Raw genomic sequence first — 24,272 nt, 5'->3', positions numbered from 1 at the left:
ACGTGCCAATCACGGCGGTACGCGGCAACAGAAGTATTCTATTGTACGATCTAGACCTTGAAAATTGCAATGGTAGACATTATTCCGACGCGCCTACGAATAAAATATCGTGACGACGGAGGAACAGGTCGGAAATGAAAAATAATTTTCGACTGCACGCTAAAAGGAAATGTACATAAATCAGTCGGATATTTCAAAACCCTTTGAATCTCGTATTATTCGTCGGTTATATCGCTAATTTAGTTTGGTGATTATATTATTTAAGTGGCTGTTTTGACCTTGCATAACGGCTATTTTTGCAAGAATTAGCTTTAATGTATGACAGGGTGTTTCCGCTTTTTAAGGCTCGACTTCCAACTGCTTCATATCCTTTTGTGAATTATTTTTCGAGCCATGATGATGTTTATATCCACATTATTTGCAACATAAAATCGCTTGCGGCGGGAAAAGGACTCATGGATTTTCTTCTATTCTTTTGCTCTCCTTTTTTTTCTTTTAAAAATTGTTGAGATATGCATATGAATTGTACTAGAGAAGTTCCACATTAGAAAATTGATATGGTCTTAAGCAGTTAATATATCCTAGTTGGCATATATAACTTATTAATTTAAGCTTTTAAATGAAAGTAAATTTAATTAGATATGTTGACGGGCTCGGATTTGAGCTCTTTCTTGACGATCTAAATTAGCTTAAGTGGTTGCCTCTATCGCATTGACCATGCCGGAGTCAAGCTCCACAAAACCGCCCGGCAGAACTCGATATGATCGACATAAATTGCCAGCCACAAGGCTCCTCGGTACAACCTAAGAATTAGAACGTATCCCCTCTCTCGGGGCACTCACGCACACCAAGTTTTCGACGAAATGCACAAATGGACGCCGTTTCCACGCTCCGCCACCTGTAACATGGGTTAAAACATGATGTCCGACACCCATTCCGCCTTAATCACACAGCATTACCCACATGATACGGACGCGGCCAGCCACGTAGATGTCAACATCGGGCCATGACAACGGACAAGAGGCAGTCACAGTTGGAAAACTGTTCGGACAGATGTCCTGCTTCCCATGAATATTACCAAATCTTAAAGCCTTTTCGCGCACGCAATTCTTATCCTCTTCCATTTTAATTCGTGTTTGTGTTCGGCTCATCCTTGGTATAATGGTCGCTTACTCACCAATTCGCGAGAATCCCGAGTCGCGGCCAAATTGCGCGTTCTGTGTAGGTGGAATTAGGTCGGAGGATCGCCACCCACCGTCCATTCAAAAGCCTGTGCGACCAGCTAATACCCGGCTCCAGCTCCATCGTGGGGCAATACAAAACTCCAAACCCTTTTTGAATTTCTCATCGAGTTGTCCAACCCAATTATTAGCTAAGATTATCTGCGTTCACGTGATCAAATCCGCAACGCTTTGCCGAAATTTCCCCCCTCAGTCCCTTTACTTACGTTTTATTCCCACTGCTTCTAATAAAGTGCGATTTGATGAGATTCAAGGACAATCGACAAAAAGATTTAACTCGATCTCCGCCTATTAATAATAAGATCACATGACACGTTCCACCTACAAGTCCAACTTTCAATATGCTCCTTGCTGCACATTTGGCAACTGCGACTGAATTAGATTAGTCGGGCATTTGAAGAAATTTCGGAACGCTTAATCTTATAACTTTAATCTGCTGGGGTGTCCTGAATTGATTTGAACTTCTAAACCTCGTGGGATATCGAAGAAATAGAAAATATTGGAGGGAGCGGAATGCAAATACATAAAAGGGCAAGGGTCAGGTGGACTTCCCCTCAGCTTCCGGTCTCCCCTGTGGAACCGACTCACCGAAATCCGTACTCTCCGTGTATAAATATTTAAACTCCAGTTCGATCGTTGTTAACCCTACTTTGGCACAATCATCTATCGCTCTCTCCTTCTCTCTGTCAACGCGCACGCACAAACACGACTACTCAGTGAGTGAGAGGACTCGGCAAGAAATGGCCAGCTCGAGCTTCGCGTACGTCTTGCTCTTCGCTCTGTTGGCCGCCTCGGCTCTCGGTCAGGCCCCGGGGTCTTCCCCGTCGAAGTCTCCCGCCGCTTCCCCGACCAAATCCCCTCCCGCGGCCTCCCCGACCGCTCCGGCCCCGTCCCCGGTGGCGACTCCTCCGGCCCCCACGCCCTCTCCCGTCTCCACGCCGCCGACCTCAGCTCCCGTTCCCGCTCCCTCCACCGCGACGCCTCCGTCTTCGGCTCCCGCCTCGTCTCCCGCCTCCTCTCCGCCGGCTCCCCCGGCCTCGACCCCCGGATCGGCTCCCTCGGCTGCGGTCACCCCTCCACCTGGTGCCGCCGCCCCTTCGCCGACCGGAACTCCACCGGGTTCCGACGGCGCTTTGAACAGAGTCGCGATCGCCGGATCCGTGGCTGCGGCGGTGATGGCCGGTGCTTTGTTGATGTAGAGGTAGATCGGTGATCGCCTTTTGGTATGGAGGTAGATAGGTGTTTTAGCTGACTAGTTCTTTGATTTGTAGCGTTCGGATTTGTTCTCTCATTTATTTTTGCTTGTTTTACTTTGTGGTCGAGGCGACGATTTTATCAGGAGACTGGAGATTTGATTGGTTGCACTGTTCTATGATTATTATGATCGCCATGGATTTTTTGTGACCTTTGATTGCACGATGATGATGATCTACTTTTGCATCTGTACCTGGTGATATCCGTGTTTTGCCGTTCGTCGAACTTTCAAGTAACGATGGGGTTCGTCAGGGATTGATGATGGCGTTCTCGAGTTAAAATCCATCTTTTCCCCTGTTTGGAAGCTCTGCGATTAGGGAGCGAGTTTTGCTGCTAAGCTCTTCGATTAGGGAGCGTGGTGTGAACGCGAGGAAGAGGGGTGTTATCGTCTTTTCGGGTTGTGGAGGGTTTTGTTGGATGTTGACGTTGAGGACAGCTGTTGAGCGCCCTTTCTGAGAGTGTGGGGTCAAAAAAAAAAAAAAAAAAAAAAAAAACAAAAAAGGATGATGCTGCGGTGCCGTTTCTCTCTTCCCTACCGAGTTTTTCCTTTGCGTCTTCTTTTGGTTAAAGTGATCTGGGAAAAGGGGGGGGTCACGTGATGCCAACTGTAAGCGGGGGATGGGAGCACATGCTTTGTCTGCCACGCGTCCCACGTGATCGTGACGGACCCCCGAGAGAGAGAGAGAGAGAGAGAGAGATTAGGTGGGGAGGGGGAATATGTTGACCTGCCCGGGGGGAGCGCTGCTGCACTTTCGGTAAATGACGCAAATAATTTTCGAAAGCAAATTGGTTTTTGAATTTTAAAGTTATTTATGACTTCTGAGCTTTTAATTTATTTAATGTGATTTTTAAACTTCTGACACGTGTTACAGTTAGTTCATAAATTATATAAAAATATTTAATGTTACGTTACACATTAAGTTAAAGTAAGTTTATGAATCATTTATGTCATTATGTCTTTGTTAGAATACGACTCAAATAATTTTGGATGCACTCGAGCTCGAGTCAGCCGGCTATTTTGTCAAGAGGACCTTGAATTCTGCCAATATTAATCCCGATGAGCTCGGGTTTCTATATTTTTTTTTTTTGTGGAAAATACTTGATAGTTAATAGTGGACAATAGAGACCTCTAGCTCCATAGTATTCTCGAGTTTATCAAACTCGAGTTTCAGCTCATGTAAACTTTGGTAGTTAAGGAGTCCGAGTCGAGCTTGGCCAGGGCAGGGCAGGTTGTATACTTAACCTACTAGTCCTTGGTCAAACTTCGCTCTATAACTGGAAGTGTGGGTTTTCTTCCTGAAATGAGACGAGCTCGGGTCTAATAAGGATTCTTTCTCGCACCGCTCCATATGGGCTTCGTGCTTTGTTGGCTCGGGCAGGTGGGGTGAGCCGCCTGCACACCATCAAGTCTTCGTGGGGGTCCCAAAGGGAAATTCTTGCGCAATGGTCATATTGCTCAATGATAATGTGATCCTGCTATGTATGTCACAAAAAAAATTTCGCCATTCTTTCTTCTTCTTTTTTAATTCTATATGCCAGCCATAACGAAAATAAGTGGTCAATATTGCACAGTTACTTATCGAAAGTATTTGGTCGATTTCGCACCATGCCAAAGCTCGAATTATTAGGGCGGGATGAATTGGCTTGCTTACTTAACGAGAGTTAACAGCATTGTCATGCTAACACTCCCCAAATCTTGTTTCGCACAATGCCAAAGCTCGAATTAGTAGGGCGGAGTGAATTGGCTTATTTTATTTGAATTCGCATGCCTTTATTTGAATTTGAATTTGAATTTTAACAGTATTTCTTATCTCTTAAAATAATTTAGGAGAAGCACGGTCTTGAACTAAGAGTGTCGTCGACAGGTCGGTTCAAAATACTGTGCGAAGCACATGTCGACGACGTAGGAGCCGGAGGTTCGATGGTTTATTCCAAGCGCGGGACGTTGTCATACGACCTTATTCGGCGATAGTTATCCGAAGATGACGTAAAATTTTATCTTTTTCATTATCACCTTCCTAAATTGAGAGAATTTTTTTTTTCTTCTTAGAAAATATTTTGAATTTAACGTCTCATAATTCAGACGAAACAGTTTAAGGACTTTGATTAAATCTAAATCCAAATAAATATGTTGAGGGAAGGTAATTGCAGATTCCTCTCCTGCAAAACCATCATATCACATTGGAGTGAAGGGCACATTCTTTTTTTCTTACTCTTTTTTGTTTTTTTTTTTTTGAGGGAATTGAGGAATCTGATTCTTGATTCCTCACAAGTGTGATCCACGTGGGTGTGGTGGTCATCTCTAGAAAGGCCTGAAAAGTGGGAATAGGGCCAGCAAATGCATTGTGGTGGCACAACAAAAAAGAAAGAATATGTCTGTGATTGCTGGCACATTTATTTCTGCGATCCTTGGACTGTCTTACGGACGAAGTTATGGCATTTTCATCAATGTACGCGCGGAAAACACTATTTAGAACTACTCGTTTGAACATTATAAATAATTTGACATAGTTGATTGGGGGTGTCGGTTGATGCTCAGCTCAAAGAAGTGATTGTCGAATAAATTCCGTCTAACTGCGTACAAATTGCTTTAGGCCAGGATTGCCTGCATAGGCCAAACGCATAGACTTAAATGCCATTTATGATACTCCTATCACATTTCATAAGACATGAAAGGTTTCGTGTGATAAATCAATCCGTAAGGCGCATGGAGGCGCCACACACTCACAAGCGCAATTTGGGGAATACTCTCTTGTTCTTGTTGTTATTATCATTATTGTTGCTGTTGTTGTTGTTGTTATCAAATTTAATGTTCAAAACTGATTTACAGTGAAAAGATAATCCATACATACTAAAATAACCCTAATCAAATTACCTAATAGAATTAACTCCTATAAAAGGTGAAAATATTTCTACTGAATCAAGGAGGAAGTATCTAAAATCTAATCGAGTAATTATCGACCAAGAAATGACATCGCGTAAAACATTCAAATAAAATATAATAAAATTACAAGCTTGGATAATCCTCCCGCCAATAGCCCATGATCATCATCACCACGATCTTAGCCTAAAGCAATTTGTACGCAGTTAGACGGAATTTATACGGACAGAGTAAGAAAATAAATTGTACATTAAATTTATGTGGTTTGACCTACAGTTATCAAGAAAGCGGCACGGGATTCCATTATATAGTGAGCGATGCAATAAGATTATGAACTACATTCTTGTTTCTCAAATACTTTCGGTGCTTCCCAACTCCCGATCACAATAATAAATTACACATTGTTTAATTGTCCCAATTCCTTGCAAAACAAGCATTCAATTTTACAACGAAACGCGCAAAAACTTTTCATAAGATTTAATGAGCCTAACACACTTCGAATCTCCAAAGAAATTTTCCAAATGGGTGCAATATGTGTCGATGCTCTGCGTGCACACAAGTGACAAACACTTCTGTGAATGCTAAACTCAATGCTACTTTTCTCCCATAATTTCTCATGGACTTCTTAACCACTAGAGACATCTTCAAAGTCCAAGCCGCACTTGAACTTCGTGATGGCCGTGAATCTCAACAAAACATATACTTTAGTTGCACCTTTAGCTACTCGACAAGGCTTTTTAGACACGGCATCCCCTTACTGTAAATGAAGCAAAACCAGTGTTATATCCGCACATGCCAAATTTAACATTTCCAACAACCGTTGGCTCTACCTTGGTACAACCACCGTACATGTCGATAGAATTTCTTGTTATAATTCCACTTTGATCCAAATGCTATCCAAATCTGCATAAACGTTGGAACATTCACTCGTGCCTAGGAATAGTGGAGATTTGTCATATGTAATTGTTCCGATGATGTGAGAAATAATTTAATTTTGAGCAACACAACTGTAGTCTTGTTCTCCTTGTGCACGACCTAGAAAAATGCACTTTCCTTCTGCCCCGCCGCCCCCCCAAAAAAAAATTTGAACTATCAATCACTCAAACATAAGACGCAACCAAATGTTCTAAGAAAAAAGTCAATCAGCAACCTCACCCAGACTTATATCCAATCGCATTTGATGAATTTCGATGAAGAATAATCAGCAATCTCACCCAGACTTATATCCGATCCAAATACTATCCACGAGTCAAATATCCGATCACATTCTATGAAGATTTATTCACCAGGTAAAAAGATAGTGGTTGAGATGAATTTCGAGGATGATTTATCATCATTTTAGAAGAGTAGATTCAATGAAATATTTGAGACCTTTTAGAGTGTCCAAATCTTCACATCAAAGGTAATGGGGCTGGGATCTGTCAATCACTGCCATACATAGGAGAAAACGTAGCATACGATTTGATTACAATTGTCAGAACTAGCACTTTAGGACACGCGTGCCAACACTTCTATTTTAGAAATCAAGTTATGGCAATAAGTTGATTTTTCTATTTCTGCTCATAAGCAAAAATTGATTTTTTATCGAAGAAATGCTTTGATAAGAGGACAAAATTTTTGCTTATGGAATAGAAATTTGTTTGGTCACGATTGAAAATTTCTACTTCTGGAATATTATTAACACAAAATCTTACACAAAAAATTATTGATCCTAATCTAAAATGCATGTTATTCGAGAAAAGTGAAATGCAAATACTAATAGATTTATGTATAATTTGTCATGTAATTGGTTTATGCAAATGAGGATCAATTTTTAGAGAAAAAATTTATTAATGAATACGATGGCTAAGCTAAAATATCTACACTAAAAGCACAGGTAGTTCCGGTGCTTCCTCGCATGTGCCTCTAGCATGGTTTATGTCGCAATGGGCATAGTATATAAACCTTCTTCGTCCCTAAACCATCTATAGTTCAAAGATGCATCATGATGCATCCAGTAAACTATACCATTAGATGAGTTGGTTTATGACAAGCAACAATTCCGCCGTTGCAGCTTGAAATGGTCACAATTTATCTAGAAAACTGTGCTTCACCTTTAAGAACCATCTACACATATATTGCATATAAATTTCCTTATTAAATCCATCAATCCGACAAATTGACAAAAAGAAAGGCATCTTTGAGTTCTAAGTCAAATGTATAAAATATTGCTATACGACCTTGGAAATGCTACGATCTTTCCAGTGGCCCTTCTTGGACCTTAGGCAACCCCCCGCCCAAGACAAGTGCAGCTACCACCGAGAAATTCTGATAGTTCATTGAAGAAATTCGTAAAGTTAAGAAAATTCCAAGGTCTAGATGAATAATGTCACAAAAGTAATAATAATCGGCATTCTGTCAAAAATTGAATGGACGCACCTATCCAAGAAAAAGAAGAAGAAGAAAATTGAAAGAATCGGGAGAGTTTCAATTACCAAGCATCAATTATTTTCAACAATTTAGTCCGGTACTTGTTGAGAACCTAAAGAGAAATTTTGAGGGAGTGCATTTGAAAATGGCATTCACAAATCCTACATTGTGTTGTGAAGAATATCGACAAACAGAAGCATACATGCATTTTGCCTTCTCAACATCAAATTTTATGCTTTCAAGGATATGAGAAACAAAATAGATGACTCGAGAAGTTCATAGACGGCAACAACAATAATGTAATTGTGTCGAATTGGGATTGCTCGGTCCACTTTAAAATATTTGTGGGATGCCATTTAACCAACTTGGGTCAATTGCTCGGTCCACTTTGCCATGATTGTGTCTTTGTGGGATGTTATTTAACCAAATTATGGAATATTTATTTCTTATAATTCGTTAAAAAAATGATATTGCTAAAATAATTTCATGCAATACAAATTTAGCGAAAATTATTATAATTTTTTAATTTTTTAATAAAAAATAATATTTTATTTAACAATCGGAGGATACCAGTGGTGGCGGATGGCAGTCATTGGCAGTAGCGAATGATGGTCAATGCCGATAGATTGTCTTTTTCTGATTTTAACTTCCGGAGAGAAGTAGCTTTTTTCTTACTTTTGAAAGTTGCTCAAAAACAATTTCTTAATCAAAAAATTACTTCAAAAGTAAAAAAAAAAAAAAAAAAGTTGCGGAGCTTAACGAATTTTTGCTTCAAAAGTTGCATTACCAAATTGATTTTTGCTCTAGAAGTACTTTTGAAATATAAATTCTGCTTCAAAAGTGTTACCAAGCGCGCCTTTAGTTATCATCGTCAAAGAACATCTAAGAGTATGCTTTTTGACCGTGCACTTCTTTGGGCCGGCCTCTAACTTTAGTACTAGGGAAATTGCCAATGTATCGAGTCAAAGTTCAAATATAGTGTGTAATTCAGTGTTTATCTGTGGTTCGATTTTGAGGTGGTTGTATTTTGGCTTGGTAGGTGATTATGATCGGACTCAAGGTGCGGCCGAATTTGAAAATGACCCAAAATTATGCTTTTAATGAGACTCTCGTGCGTGTTTTTGATACCAACCCAATAATTTACGATCTGTACCCATCATACGTTTTAACCTCGTACGACCACTGCTAAATGATGAATTTCATTGCAATTGCAATAACAGAAAGACAACATATACCTAAAAAATCAAATCCGATGAAATCCAAAGCAATGGAGACCACAAATACTTCAACGAGATGACAAAGTGCACTGCCCCCATCCTGGCAAATCATGAAAGAAAAGCCAACTCATACAAACAGACCAAACTCGCCATCACCAATGCCGGAACTGGCGACACCGCCACACTTCCAGATTTGGCCACCGGCGTGGAGGAACTGGTTGTGGTGGTTGGCGTGGTTGTGGTGGGTGTCTTGGTGGTTGAAGGCGGCGACGAGGTGGTGGTGGCAGCGGGGGAGCCCCCTGAGGCCGAAGGCGTGGTGGCCGCCGGTGACGACCCGGCTTTCACGCTGACGGCGAGCTTCATGCCACTGCTGCAATGGCCAGCTGCACCGCAGATGAAGTAGTGGGTCCCGGCGGTCTTGAGGGGAATGGTGGTGGCGCCGCTGCTGTCGGTGTTGATGGCGGTCCCGATGGTGCACGTGCCGTAGTCGCTCCTGGTCACCTCGTCCACGGAGTGGCCGCCTCCGTAATTGAACACTGCCGCATGAATTTTGTGACTCAAAGAATTAGCCACGGTTGATCATTACACTTAGCAACAAGAAAGCAAAAATCGTAATGTCCAAGGAATTCTTGTGAGATTTAGTGTGACCACTATCAACTGTTCTCAAAACTTAAACTGTTAGATGAAGGTGCGATTTTAATACTTAATTACTCTAACAATTCCAAAAGACTAACCGAGGCTGTCGCCAACCAAGAAGGTCTTGCCACTCGTCCAAGTGGTGTAGTCCATCCCCGTCACCCAACCGGTCGTGTCACCCACCGTGTAAACCGTCGCTAAGCTCGGCACGACCAGATTCAACACTAGAGTTGCACAAAGCATCACAAGACCAGCTCTTGCCATCTTTGGTTTTATGTCTTTTTGATTGAGAAAGAGAGAGAGAGAGAGAGAGCAAGAGAGCAATTGGTGAGTTTCAATGGAACCCTTTGCAGGTTTTCATCTTATTATAAAGAGGGTACGAAGGAATTGGGGCCGGAGTTGGTAATGTTTGGCTACTTAATCTCATCAATGATGGTGCAGCTTTTGAAAGGAACTCCTCATTGGCTCTCACCTAATGCCCTTGTGGAAAAAATAAAATAAAAAAAAACAGATGGGTTTCATCTCTTTCTTTGGCCTCTTTTGTCAGATTGTATGATGATGTCCTGTCCATTTCAATTGGCTAAAAAATCTTACATGTATACCCATCATAGTCCTGAGAATGTTCACCAGCTTAAAATTAACCATGTCACTAATTTTCTTGACACGTATGAACAAACCCTATTCGTCATTGCCATGAGAGCAATTTGACACCAGCAAGCCCACCAGTTCAACCTGGCCGTTATGCTGCACCAGTACTTTAGCTCTACTCAATGTAATGCTCAAGCTAAATCAAATTATGAGCTTTCCTTTGTTTGAATTAGTACCATCATTCGATTGTTGGGTCGAGTGAAGTTATTATGTTTTGTGGGACAGTTCTCATCTCACTAATTACTGATCGAGGTTAATGAACTTGGCGTCATTTACTTTCTCCATATGCTAATGCACCTCATCAAGAGAACTGCCAATCTTTAAAGCAGACACGAAATTCCTGATTTTCGGATGCTAACACCTCCGATGAGTCTTAAGAACCGTCTTAAGAACATTCTTTAAAGTTTCCCGCATCTTAAAATGCCGGGGAGACGGTCCCCGTCGTCGACAGACCCGAGTGGTTTAATTGAGATTTCAAGTTCAAGAAGTTGCTTAAATCGTCATCAATTATTGCGCAGGAAATGGACCGTAGGGCTCCGCGAAGCCGGAGAAAGAAAAATCAAGACAAGTAGATAAGTGGCACTGACAAGCGGATCAATCATTCTCAAAGAGGCATGATGAGATAGGAGAACAAAATCGAATTTCTTCAGTTCGAAGCAAATCGAATTACACTACGTTGACATCCGAGGTTAGGCAAATGGCAAGGACATTACTACCACATGTCAACAGCAGGATCATGAGGCTTTGATTCGATCCCACCCCCCTTTTTTTTTTCACCAAACAACGATCAAAACCATCCACCTAAAAGGCGATAAAGGGTCGTCACGGACATCGATTTTCACCTGCAATAGGATGGTGCAGGGAATGAACCGAGACGCAGGATCCCGGGATGAAACGGGTAACACCCACATGCCAAGCTCTGAGAAAGTGAAGATACATCGTTGATGGTCATTTTCGATTGGATGGGATGAGGATGGGGGACGGGAGTTGGTGGCGACTTTAGGGTTTGGTGGAGCGCATAATTGGAGGGGAAGGGTCCAGTTTATTTGGCCAACTGCTTACTCACGCCCACTCTTTTACGTGGGGACCTGTCTCAAATACGTTTACACATGCGCCACCCATTTGCCTTCCAAAGAGAGAAACTTTGTCGCTTGTACTTTTTATCATGAACATCTTGTGCCCAAGGAGAGTTTAACTCTAGGATGCGAAGGAAAAAGGGGTAACAAGTTTAACAACGGGCAATCGCAATTCTCATCCAAAGGGACGAAAGAAGCTGGATGGTTCCTTCACGAATCATGAGACAAATTACCGCGAAGAGAATAATGTTCTTCGCGGCTAGTGGCTAAACATAGGGCATGAGATGTCGTGCATGGATCTACATACAACTTTTATATTGTCTTGAGCAATAACTGAGAAACCATGAATTGTTCGTTGACCTGCCTCATGAAGCAATTCTTTTTTCTTCTGACCAGACGGAACACTCCCTTGTTCATAAACTTGGGAAGTCCATCACCGTCCAGGAAATCACAAGTCGTTTTACCCTTCATTTGTTTATGCTAGCTCTGTATGAAAAAGCATGCGTTCCTCTAAACAAGGAGAGAGCGATTCTCCCGAGTTATTATTTGAATTTTGAAGGTTTTGGTTTAGGAGGAACGCTAGATCCACAGTGAGAGACGGGCGAGTTATTCAACTTTCCCATACTGGACCTAATTTGAGGGTGAGGAATATGGAAAACACACTACCCATTTCACCTATTTTGAGCTTGAGATACATGAAAAACACTACCCATTTCACAAAAGGATAATTGTTTGCACCCGACTTATGCGAACCCCGTAGATACAAGCCGATAAATTTGGCAGGCCTCTCACGATGCACATGATTTGACGAGTCATAGCCAAATGCAAGCTAGTATTGGATCCTTTTACGGCATGCATCTACCAAGAGCTGTTTAAAGGCATTAGATTAAGCTCAGGAAAAAGAGGGAAAAGAAACGGCATTTGAAATTTAACAGTATTAACAGTACATCAAACTATCAATACAGTCCTGGCTTAGTCAGACCAAACAATGGAAAAGCACATGACAAACCATAAAGCTGAACCCTTCATCTTGGTGTAACTTCAAATATCAATTACATCTTCCCCATTTACATTAACTATACACAGACTCTACCAGATTCAACTGGTAATGCATTCAACAATAATATCCCTGAATTCTGCATTATTATCTTGATGCTGATGGTATACTGTAACAAGCTGAAAATCACACATTGACCAGTATATCGACCCAAGAGACAACTAAGCTAAGCATTCAGACAAAAGTAAGCAGGCGGTTCAAATGATTCCGCAACTCTCTCTATGAGTGTATAATGATATAAGAGCCAATTAAAATCCCTGTTCATAGATCTACAAGCTCCTCAGACTAGATGAGCACTACAACAGCAGGGAGGATTATGCTACTGAACGCCGAGGAACTAGCAGAAAGAATGAATCGTAAAGCCACAGTAGGTCAAGTTAAGGTTGCAAATCAGTCTGAGCTTCTCATGAGTCACTTGAGCTCAACTCTCGCGCTATTTGAAGTAGCTTGAGCACTCATTGAGCTCAGTTGAATATACTAGACTCAGTTACCAAAAGAACAAAGTATGTTAGACTCCAAGTGGCTCAAGGGCATAGCTGAGGAGATGAGATTTCGCATATTCTAATTGTAATTAAACATTTCTAAATACCATTTATACTAATTGAATCACCATGATATGAAAAAGAAAATTGTTTCAGCAGGAGCTCAAACAACAATTTACATTTGAGTTTGAGCGAGCTCAAAAAATTTAAACCGAATTGAGACAAGCTTACATAGTAAAGTCTGGTGCTCTTCTAGACATCTCATAATTAATCTAGTCGACCTCAACCGCACTTGAGCTCATAAAAATTTTCATCAATTCTCAGTCTAGCTTTAGAAAAGGAAGAAAAGCTCCATCGAGCTCAAAACGAGTATCGAGCCTCACACAATTCAAAAGGAGTCAAGCTGGAGTAGTAAACTGCCTTATTGGAATGAACTGGATAGATTCTCCAAAATCACCTTACACTGAAGCGTATTGGCACGAAAAAAGTAGCAACATAAGTGCAATATAATTGGATGGAAAGTCCAAATAATCACAGAAAATACTCGGGATGAGCATAGAGGACTTGTAAAAGAGGAAAACGTGAAGAGAAGAGACCTTACAAGCAGAGCATGATTCATCACATACACGCACCCTAATGCAGAAAGTAGGTGGGGAAGCCAAAATAAGGGGAAATCAAAACAGACTCAAAAAGAAATTGAATGGGGTTAGAGATTTTCTCAATTGTCACCCATGCTAAAGAACTTATTCTAGTGGTGCATAGGCTTCCAAGAAGCAAACTGCTGTTTGAGCGATAATTACTTCCTGTGGAACATCAAGACGAAGATTAAGGCCTTGATCAGTTCAGTTGGATCGATTTGCTAAGATAGGCTAACAGACAGAAATTAAGCTATTGTACCAAATAATACAGAACCAAGGTAGGAGAGGCAAAAGAAATATTCAACTCTATGGAAGCATAAGCTTCTTGTTTAAGATAACCAAAGAAAAGACATGGATTGAAAGCAAAAACAAGCTACCTAAATCACATCTTAAGCGATAACAAATTCTGCTAATAGTGAAAAGAAATCAGATGGTTATCTCATTGACATTCCCATCCTTTGTTATACAAACTCACAGACACTAGCAAACAACTTCCAATTGATAGTTCCAATTGGAAAGGAAGGAAGCATAAATATACAATAATAAAGAAATAAATTAAAGCTAATTCCACTGATAATGAAAAACATTCATCGCAAATTTGGAAATGCAAAATAATAGCATTGAGCCAGCATATGAGAAGCATAATTAGCTACAGGAAAGTTCTAATTCCTTCACATTAAATTGTGCTCTTCAAAACATTGGTTAAAATTTCAAAAGACTTATGCCTTTTGACCAAACAATCAAATAGAAACTATGAATAAAAAATACTTCTGTTCTAACCCAGATAAACGCAGAGAAAAAAATGAACTACTACATGGAAGGAGCAGCTGGACAGGCTCATTGCTACCTTGGAACCACAAAGAAGCAACCCAAATATGCAGAGAAGATACCATAAGGAAAAGCAAGGGAGAATGCAAGACTGTGCTCCTTGATCAGGATATTCATAGCCTAAATGTAACTTCCCTGTTCATGAACATTCCCTTTCACACAAAGTTCTTTAATGGGAAAGAATCAATCGCTGAATATTTACTCCACATCTAGTACAGGAATTATGGAGGATCCTAAAAAGAGGTAATAAGCTCTGGGGCGGTTCAAGCAAAGAAATCTGTACGGACAATGACTAATTGGCCAGAAAAAACATACTCTGCATATACATTCATGTTTACTAAGGAGTTAGTTATACGACATGCCATGTTACTGATAGATATACATGCTCTCCTTCAATGGAGATACAGATGAGGGATTACACCTTCCATTAAAAATGCTTCATTTAGCTTGGGCAATGGTTTCCAATGTCATGGCGCAAGCGCACATTAAAAGTTACAGATACCACTAAAAAAAGACAGCTTTATAAAATGAAAACTGAGTTCCTGTGTTTAAGAGATCTCACTGACTATAACCAAAAACAGGAAGTGTCTTCGTCTTTCCAAATTTTGGTTCTACACAGCTTCATGCACCTGCTCAGCATCAGGTATCAATTCATCTGATGCATCATTGGACCGCAAGCTTTCTTTAGTTTGTAGCTTCAGAAATTGCTTACTTCGTGCCACTCTTAATGGTCTCCCCATGAAATCCTGAAGCGATGTTTCGGCCAAAATATATGTTAAGATATGCTGTTTACACCCATGTACAATCCGCAGCTAATGCATTAAGTGTGTTTCAACATAAACTACTCACCTTCCCCTGAAAGGTTGTCAAGGCTGCCTCAGCGTCTTTCTTGGATATGAAGGAAACAAATCCGTATCCAGAAGACTTTCTTGGATTGTCATGAAATATGACTTCCGCAGAGGCAACCCTGCCACTCCCCGAGTCGAAAAACTCCCTCAGGTCTTTTGCTCTAGCCTCATAAGACAGATTAGCTACGAACAAGTTGAACGTTGCGATCGGTCTGGGTTGTGCAGGAGGGGGAGATTTCTTCTTCCGCAGTTTCGCATAGTTGACTTTTAATACTCTACCCTCGAATTCCTACAAAATATTCAAAAAGAGAGTTAAATTTTTAGCCAGGGATAAAACACTCCATGATGATACCCTTGATTCACATCTCGCACCACCCGATTTAATCTTATGAAGGTTCAAAGTGTAACTCAAAGGCACTAAAGGTGGGTTTGGTTCAACATTTCGAAGGGTCTTTCAACCCCCAAAGCCCATTGGGAGAATGCTAAAGCATTTGGTTCAGCTTTAAGTCAGCATTTGACCAAATGCTGCCCTTGAGAACGCTGAAAGCCCGATGCTGGTAGGGACCAGTATCGGGCTTTTAGCTTTTGGCCAAATGCTAAGAGATTTTTTTTCCTTCCAAACTAAACTCATCAATTCCCTATATTTCGATTTTGCTCCCATTTTTACTGTTTATCTTCTTCGTTGGTCCGGCAATGGGTAATTTTTTTAATTAAAAATTAAAAAATTGCATTCAAAGTCCCTTTGGAATGTTATTTTTACCAAACATCATTCAACCCAAAGCCCATTTTCAAATGAGATTTTTCCAAACACAATTAGAATTTTCCTCAACCCTTTTAGGTTAAAGGCATTTGCATTTCCCCAAAGCTCATTTCAAATGCTGAACCAAACCCACCATAAGGAATTCAAAAGCCAGATATACACACATGAATTACATTGATGCTGCATCTAGGTTCAACTTCCACACGATCAGTAGTCACATTAACTTCAAATTAGTTCTACATTACCATAATACATCAGGCAACAAAACCATTACAAAAGAAGGTAATTCAACACCTAATCATTAAAACAGGTGCATAAACAAGAGAGAGAAATAGGCTTACCGACGATTCGAGACTGTTGAGAGCAGTGAGAGCCTCCTCAGCTGAACCCATCTCCACAAAAGCTAGACCCCTGTTCCTGTTCATCGTCTTATTATGCATTGAAAGCTGAAACAGAACAACAAATTGCACAATCCGTCATCAACCGGCGAATTTTTCATTCCAAGAAAAAACGAAACTCGTCCATTCAACCACTCAAACAACAAGAAGCAACAGAGCACAAACCTCGACTTCGACCACCGTACCGTGCTTCTCGAACAAAGACCGAACATCTTCGGCAGTACAAGTCCAGGGAATGTTCTGGGCAATCAATCTGGTCCTCGAGAACTCTTCTTCCTCTTCTTCTTTTTCTACTGGGGCGACATCACCGTCATTTGCGGTCGACTGCGTCTCGACAAATGGAGTCGAAGTCGCCGAACAAGCGCAAGAGAAATGGAAAAGGAGCGAAGGCCTTCTCGACTTAGATTTGAGAGCGTGGCAGAGAGGAGAAGAGAGTGGGGATTTCGGTAAGGGAAGCGACAGGAAGGCTTGAGAGTGTGGTGGGTGGGCGGAAGCGGAAGAGAAGACGTCGGCGGAGAACGGCGAGGTCAAGGGAAAGCATTGAGGGTGGCGAAGCAGAGAAGCCATCAGTGGTGTTAAGGGTGGTCGCGACTCGCGAGCTGCCCAGAACTCCCGAACATCATTTTGGATAAGGGGAGATGGAAATATCACAATTGAAGAAGAAGAAGATATAGTTTAAGCCCCTAAGACGACGTCGTCTGTCCTGAGCCTTTCGATTTCACATTTGTAAGGGAAAATCGTGCCCTCATTTACTTTCAAAAAGGGGCCACGAATGAAACCTATTTTAAATAAAAATATGATCAAGAACACTTTCTTCATTTAATTTTCCTTTTTTTCTTTGGTTTTTCTTTTATCTTTCCACTCCTTCTTGCCGATGGTCAATCTCAAGCGATCTGGCCATCAGTGAGGGCCCAAGCAAGGCCGTCCTCAAGGGTGGCGAGGGCCTTGCTTGGGCTAGGGCACCCTCGCTTGGGCAGGGCGAGATCGATCACCGGCGACAAGGAAGAAGAAAAAATGGAAAAATAAAAATAAAAAATAGATGGAGAAAAGGGGAAAAATAAAAAAAAAAAATTGACGAAAATGCACTTAGTCATGCTATTTTTTGAAATAATGAGGTTGAAACAAGCTCCACTATAATCCCTTATTTGAAAATTTCCCCATATGTTTTTATACGAGGTTAAAAGTTTATCGGAGGTCCCTGAATTTTGTTGATTTATTTGGCTTAATTCTCCAAAAAATAACTCCAACTTTAGCTCTAGTTCCAAATTTGCCTGAACCTTTTTTTTTTATTTGAAAAAAATCTCCAAATTATAGGTCAAGTCCCAAATCTGCCTCGAAATTTTGTTTCTCATAGAAAAAACTCCAAACTTTAATTTAGTCCCAAAACTACCCCAATTTTTTTTGTTTAAGAGAAAAGTCAAAAAATTTTCCTCCAATCTCAAATTTGCTCCCATTAACCCTCTATCCAAAAATCGCCATTAGTCTTTCCCAATTTTCATATCCTATGATGGTTTCATCTTGGAGAATTTCAACAATATTTATTGGTGTAGATTTGTTACCTACGTGGAAATGCGATGTCGGTCCGTACATATCACCCGGTTACTTTGTTGGTTTTGGATTTTTTTATCAATGTGGTTCACTTCAAGTTGGGATTGGATTACGAGGTAGATTTGAGAATCGATTAAAGTTTGTGCTTTTTTAGATAAAATAAAATTCAGGGCAGATTTGAGATTGGAACTAATGCTTATGATTTTTTTCCTAGTAAAAAAAAAAGTTCTTGGCGATTTGGGACCGGATCTAAAGTTCGGGGTTTCTTCCGAGACAAAAAAAAAAGTTGAGAATAGATTTGGAAGTGAATCTTAAGTTGAGAATTTTTTAGGGAATTTGGTCCGATTTATTTTTCTAGTACATATTTATCTATTGGGTTGATACCACGAAAAATTTAAAAATGGTACACATGACATATTTACTCTAAACTAATGTTTTTACCACAACAAATCACAAACTAGCACACTTATGATAAATTTACCATTTGTTAGTTTCAGTCTGTCAGTTTTCATTAAATTTTACAATCAAATTGTTGAGTCAAGTGACGAGCGTTAGTTGACGAGTGTACTAATTTGGGGTTTTTACTCTTCGTTTGTCACAAGTATACTAATTTGTGATTTTTCGTGGTATTAATCTAGTTTAACGAAAATTAACCGAGAATAAATTTGTCACAAGTATATCAATTTGTATTTTTTGGTGGTTAAAATATTAGTTTGTAATAAATTTGTCACAGGTGATGGTTTATATTCTAAACCAAATCGAACAATCACACGTAAAAATAGAAAAATGACACACGAGTTTATCCAGGTTCACCTTAGAAATAGGGCTACGTCCCGCAAATAGATTTCACTATGATATTTAGATTTACAATCCTAACCACTCGTTACAATAATCCCTCATACAAGTGCAATATATAGGATTTAAAATGGACCCAAGGCCCAAGCCTATTTAAATTTCTTTGATCTCACAACAAACGGGCCAACTTAAAACATAATCCTAAAATTCAATGTTGTCTCTAGGACACTTCCCCCGAGCCCTCGCTCACTCACCGGCGAGCGGGGCAGCCGTCCGCTCATTGGAGAGGGAAACCCCCGCCCGCTATTTGGGCAACGGGACCCCCGTCATTCCTTGTGTAGGGGTCACATGTCATTAGTTCATACTTCGGTTTCCCTAAACTCACATAGACGTGCCTAGTATGAAAAACAAAGGTCTCTGAAATATTCGCCAACTCCAATAACATGTGTACTAATTTGAGGTTTTTTATGGTTAAAAACTTAGTTTGGAATAAATATGTCATAAATATATCAATTTGGAATTTTTTGTGGTATTAATCATTATCTATTCAAGTAAAATAGCTGGGTGTCCAACCCCATTACCTTGCATAGGGGTGATCGGTTCCGGGGCAGGTCGATTCCCACCCTAGAACTGAATCGGGCAAGCCCATCTAGTTTTATGAAGGGAGTTTCTAACATGGTATAGAGCAATGACTCTTTTCGAGTGTAACTTCCCTCGTACTAATGCCGGGATGTAGGTGGCAATGAGGTAGAACGATGCTTGCTTGATCCATCTTTTGAAAGAGATTATATCATTTGCTAGAAATCCCTAAGCCCATAGACAATCGTTTATTGACAGTATCGGGGGATGCCGTTGCAAAACAAAGGAATAATTACTGAGTAGAAAGGAGTGATTGCGAGTCGAGAAATAAACAAATTATCAAGAAATTCGAGATGCGAAATCGCCGATCCGGGGACATTTAGGCCATCTCGAACGAACCCGTGTCCTCTTCTTTCTTCTTCTTCTTCTTCTTCCAGAGTAGATGCTTTTCTACTTCTGCAATGGTGAGGTTTTGGTAACTATTGGCAGCCACTTATTGTGTGGTAGAAAGTGAAGAGGAAGAGTAGGTGAAGAAGATAGCTCTAGCGGCGGATCAGCTTCACTTCGAAAGGTATTTACCACCTTAAGCATGACGTCGGACATCACGAGTGCTACTGCTAATCCTGCCTAATGACGAGATTAAATTTTCATTACTCATGTACCTCGATTGGGACGTGGGAGCAGAAAAGGAATGGCTCCTCCAGCACCTACAAGCAATAACATCGGTTAAGAAAATCGAAAAGATAAAAAAGGAAAGCCCGCTTCAAATCTTTTTATTCAAGCCATTTTTAAATTACGCAATTCGGAATATAAATTGTCTTTTTTTTTTAAATTGGATCATTTTCCTATTCTTTCCAAACAATTACTCAAGTTATAGTTGGTGCAATGCCTTCAAGGGTTCATCCATCGCCCTTATGAGGCGATGTGCCATCCGTCATTCATCAAGCTATCATCATTCTCGCATTTCATTAGTTCGGTTTTCATTTCTTCTCATGAGCCAGAGAGGATCCATATGCTACACTGATCCACGAGTCGATAAAACCTCTCGAGATACGCAAATCGCTTCGACATTTTCGAGCCCGAATGAGATCGAGGAGCGCACGTTTTCGAGAAGTCGAACCCGGAATGTTGTTGCCAAAGGGAAAATGCCCCTCTTCCCTCCCTCAAACCTTTGCTCAGCATGAAAAGAAACATGTTTTCCTCTTCACTCCACCCATTACTTTCCAGAGAGGCCTCTCTCCTCCCTCTTTCTTCTAGTTGTTTTCTTGGCTGAGTAACATCTTCACTTAACCTTGAAAGAGACTTTGCTCCTTGATTTTCATGCTTTCTTGTCTTCCAATTCAACCCACAAAACAAATCCATCCACACTTTCGCACCCTCCTCAATATTCGCACCCTCCATCTCCTTCTTGGTGGACTAGTTCTTCCTTCCATGGCAATAAGAAACAGGAAACTCTTCCCGGCTCTCACCACCACCAATGAGACGAACAACTGTCCCGACTTCTGCGACCCGGCATGCCCCTACAACTGCCCCGACTTCTTCTTCTTCCAGCCGCCGCCGCTGCCACCTCCACCACAGCCTCTGTCGCTCTCGGCCTCTGATCATCCCAGCCAAGACAACCGCATCCCTCCATCTTTGATCATCGTAGTTGCATTGCTGTCGGGGTTTTTCCTCCTCGTTGGCCTCATCATGGCAAGGTCCTCTTCCTGGTGGCCGTCAAGGAGTAATCCACCAAACCCGGCAGCCGCGGCAGATGACGGTGACGAAGAAGATTTCCTCGACGAGAACCGCATCGACCACCCCATATGGTTCATCGCCACCGTGGGCCTGCAACAGTCGATCATAAACTCGATAACTGTTTGCAAGTACAGGAAAGGGGAGGGGTTGATAGAAGGCAGTGATTGCTCTGTGTGCTTGAACGAGTTCCAAGAAGGCGAAACTTTGAGGCTATTGCCCAAGTGCAGCCATGCTTTCCATATTCACTGCATAGATACATGGTTGAGGTCTCACACGAATTGCCCACTCTGCCGCGCGAGCATCCTCTCCAGCACAGCAAATCTCAATCCCCCCGGGCCAACTTTGGAGATGATGGGACTCAGCGAAGATGCCCGGATAGAGAATTCTACGCAGAATGTGGAGTTGGGAGACGGCCATGACAGATACGGCGCTCCCGAAACCAGGGCAGAAACAGAGGATGAAGATGAAGCAGCAGGTGCTGACGGTCAAGTGATATTGAAGGTCGATGCAGAACTCAACAGAGACTCTGCTAATGATCAAGAAGCAGTAAAAGGGTCTGCTTCCACGGATTCTGTAGGAACTCTTTCACCCTTTTCTGTCCTGAGGAAGTCTCGCAGCGCGAAAGATCAAACAGGTGGCACGCACGTGACGGTTGATGTAGATCAGAAGCTGCTTGATGGTAGAATGCGCGGCCCTTCAATTGAGCAGCTTCTGAACAATCCGAGCTCGGCAAACATGACGAGATCGCATTCGTGCAGCGAAGGGTTCTTCCCATCAAGACCCAGTCGGAGCTGCTGTGAATCAGCCCTTCCATCGTAACGCGCTCTGCAGGAAATTCCTCCCCGTTTCTGATGAATTGGGCATGAGATTCAGTAGGTGTTTGAAGATGGATTTCCGCTTGGGGATGGCCCAAAACGGCTCCAGCAGCGGAGACCCGGAAACAGAGTCGCAAAGAGGAAAGCGTCGACTGTGATGATCATTAGAGTCATCTTGAAGGTAACATCAAGAGCGCAATAAGTAGCATCGAAGCGCGTAGTCGAACTTTGTTTCTCTCTCGATTCCTAGAATGCATGTATTTTGTATCTTGTTCCATGCGTCAAAATTATCCAAGTGACTCCTTGACTAAAAAATTTCCTATGGAAGTGATTAATGGCGATTCTGCGAGAGATCGTCGCCCTGTAAAGCTGCTGGTTTTGAGATGAAATGGCCTTCAAGCCAAAGGTGAAATTTTTCCCCTGATAAAGAATTGAATATAGAGAGATTGTGCAGGAACTTGTGCTCTGTATTGAACACCGATGCACGTTTCGTAGATTCTTTAACACCATAACGCCACAAATAGTCTCTAAACTTTGACCTAATATTCAATGTGATCTATGAACTTTAAATTTATTCAATGTGGTCCATGAACTTTCACTCAACGTGCAATGTCATTTGCGAATTTTTAATTTATTCAATGTGCTCCCTCAATTTTTAGTACATATTCAATCGAGTCTCTAAATTGTATGAAAATGTTCCATGTTGTCCTTGTATTAGTTTAAGTTTAGGGACAACATTGAATATTTTCGCACAGTCCAACGATTAAATTGAATATGTACCAAAAGTCCATGAATCACGTTAAACAAATTAAAAGTTTAGCTATAACATCGCACGTCGGGCTAAAGTTTAGGGATCGTTTGTGTCATTTACCCTTCGCAAAACGTGACGGGCTTATTTTAATAGAGCAAGTCTTTGGTAACAAGTTCGAGTCATTTATGCGTGGATAAATCTCAGCCCGATTTGTGCCTCGAGTATTCTTCTACATCTTGAATGGCGATGACGGAATCATATACCTACTGATGATGAACCGAGTAGTTTGGCTTGAACCGGACATTCAACAACGTGTGTAAGATCCTTATGATAGAGCCCAAATGAAGTGGCGGCATGAGTGTTTTTCTACGTCATATAGATTGCGATGACGAAATTGTTAAGACTTGCTAGTGAACTGGGCATTTGGCTCAGGCGACGTAACTATATTGATTGTCTCTTCCCACCTTTTATCACCACACAAAAACAAAGGCTAGAGACATTAATCTATTGTGAAATTTCCTTGTATTAGACGCATGTTAGTTCGCGGTAGCAGAGAAGAACGACATCTATCAAGTAAGATGACAATTCATGGTATGCTTAATATTCGGTTCCAGTAAGTATGTTGTTGCTAGGGTGGTTTGAACTTGGTTCCATATGATTGAAATTTCTCTATATTTCGGAAAATAGGAAAAATAAAGCATATAAGGTCATGTTTAGTTTCAAATTACTGATATTATCGACATCTCATGTACAGATTGAACCGATAAGAAATGGCACGTGAACACATGGGCTACGTGGTCTGATTTTGAAGGTAGACCCAAGAAACTTACCTGGCCCTATCCAACTTTCGGATAGTTGAATCGACAACGGAATCGACATTTTCTAATCGGTCAATTCAATAGATAACTCTTGGTTCAACTTTGCAACGTGGATTCAACACTCCCTCTCACATGTTAGTCAATCCTTACACGTCCCTGCAGGATTGGGGTCGGGGTCGGGGCCGGGGTCGGGCTCCCAGCGGCCATTGCCCATGCCTAGTCCATCCCTAAATAGCCACCCAATGTGTGCTGAGAACATGGGCAAAGGGGGTATGGACACCAATTTCGATCAGATTAGGGTAGTGGGGCCAGGTTATTTTGGGCCGACAACTTCTGCCTTCAATGTCGAACTGTCATATACAGTCGGCCCAGGCAACAAGAATCTGATCACAGTGATTTCTTCTGGCCCGAAAGGTATTTCATTATCAGCGTTCATTGGTCGTATGACAACTGACAGGATCTTGCAAGATTTAAGTGGGGTATCAAAGAACCATGTTGCAATTACCCCTTTCATACAAAAAAATAAAATAAAATAAAATGAAATGAGAACCAAGTCGTCCCATCAGCAAGTGCAGATAATTTTATTCCTACTTTGCGGTTTACCTGATTGACGAGGTTTATGAAGCATTTCATATACTAGATTTACTTATTAATTAACATCGGATGGACACCGGGAAGGGGCGGGAACGTGATCCCGATATACCCCGTTCGTAGCAGGGCGGGGCAATCGCCATTAGCCGATGACACCTTGTGGGGGCCCGCCCTAAAGAATTGGCCTCAATTGAAGCATGAATTGATCTTTTTTTCGGAATTTTATAGAGTTGGGTATGCTGCGGCCTTCACAAGCTAAGTCGAA

At 41.3% G+C, this 24,272-nt stretch overlaps 4 protein-coding genes across 4 annotated transcripts; 2 read left to right on the top strand and 2 right to left on the bottom strand.

Moving 5' to 3' along the window:
- The first annotated feature begins 1,869 nt into the window (after positions 1-1,869).
- On the top strand, positions 1,870-2,641 carry LOC115739628 (classical arabinogalactan protein 10). Its single transcript, XM_030672833.2, has one exon. It carries the CDS (start codon positions 1,982-1,984, stop codon positions 2,438-2,440), a length of 459 nt encoding a protein of 152 aa, XP_030528693.1. The 5' UTR covers positions 1,870-1,981; the 3' UTR covers positions 2,441-2,641.
- Positions 2,642-8,968: 6,327 nt separating this feature from the next.
- On the bottom strand, positions 8,969-9,975 carry LOC115739626 (blue copper protein-like). The gene is made up of 2 exons (XM_030672830.2): positions 9,737-9,975; positions 8,969-9,538 (listed from the first exon to the last, which is right to left on the bottom strand). The coding sequence occupies exons 1-2, from the start codon at positions 9,900-9,902 to the stop codon at positions 9,111-9,113; spliced, it is 594 nt and encodes a 197-aa protein (XP_030528690.1). The 5' UTR covers positions 9,903-9,975; the 3' UTR covers positions 8,969-9,110.
- Positions 9,976-14,682: 4,707 nt separating this feature from the next.
- LOC115739608 (28 kDa ribonucleoprotein, chloroplastic) lies at positions 14,683-17,046 on the bottom strand. Its single transcript, XM_030672793.2, has 4 exons — positions 16,539-17,046; positions 16,317-16,421; positions 15,217-15,504; positions 14,683-15,113 (listed from the first exon to the last, which is right to left on the bottom strand). Exons 1-4 carry the CDS (start codon positions 16,938-16,940, stop codon positions 14,979-14,981), a joined length of 930 nt encoding a protein of 309 aa, XP_030528653.1. The 5' UTR covers positions 16,941-17,046; the 3' UTR covers positions 14,683-14,978.
- Positions 17,047-20,148: 3,102 nt separating this feature from the next.
- On the top strand, positions 20,149-22,288 carry LOC115739609 (RING-H2 finger protein ATL54-like). Its single transcript, XM_030672794.2, has one exon. The coding sequence runs from the start codon at positions 20,616-20,618 to the stop codon at positions 21,849-21,851; it is 1,236 nt and encodes a 411-aa protein (XP_030528654.1). The 5' UTR covers positions 20,149-20,615; the 3' UTR covers positions 21,852-22,288.
- The last annotated feature ends 1,984 nt before the right edge of the window (positions 22,289-24,272 follow it).

This window comes from Rhodamnia argentea, chromosome 2 (genome assembly GCF_020921035.1).
Source record: "Rhodamnia argentea isolate NSW1041297 chromosome 2, ASM2092103v1, whole genome shotgun sequence".
Lineage (NCBI taxonomy): Eukaryota > Viridiplantae > Streptophyta > Magnoliopsida > Myrtales > Myrtaceae > Rhodamnia > Rhodamnia argentea.
This window is presented reverse-complemented; position numbering and strand designations above follow the sequence as displayed.

Bases quoted from the DNA above. Each gene is read 5' to 3' on its own strand.
- LOC115739628 (XM_030672833.2), top strand. From the start codon at position 1,982: ATGGCCAGCTCGAGCTTCGCGTACGTCTTGCTCTTCGCTCTGTTGGCC.
- LOC115739626 (XM_030672830.2), bottom strand. From the start codon at position 9,902: ATGGCAAGAGCTGGTCTTGTGATGCTTTGTGCAACTCTAGTGTTGAAT. The intron at 9,539-9,736 runs GTTAGTCTTTTG...TTCATGCGGCAG, and splicing joins CTTGGTTGGCGACAGCCTCG to TGTTCAATTACGGAGGCGGC.
- LOC115739608 (XM_030672793.2), bottom strand. From the start codon at position 16,940: ATGGCTTCTCTGCTTCGCCACCCTCAATGCTTTCCCTTGACCTCGCCG. The intron at 16,422-16,538 runs GTTTGTGCTCTG...GTTCTGTTTCAG, and splicing joins GTACGGTGGTCGAAGTCGAG to CTTTCAATGCATAATAAGAC. The intron at 15,114-15,216 runs GTGAGTAGTTTA...ACATCGCTTCAG, and splicing joins TGACAACCTTTCAGGGGAAG to GATTTCATGGGGAGACCATT.
- LOC115739609 (XM_030672794.2), top strand. From the start codon at position 20,616: ATGCTTTCTTGTCTTCCAATTCAACCCACAAAACAAATCCATCCACAC.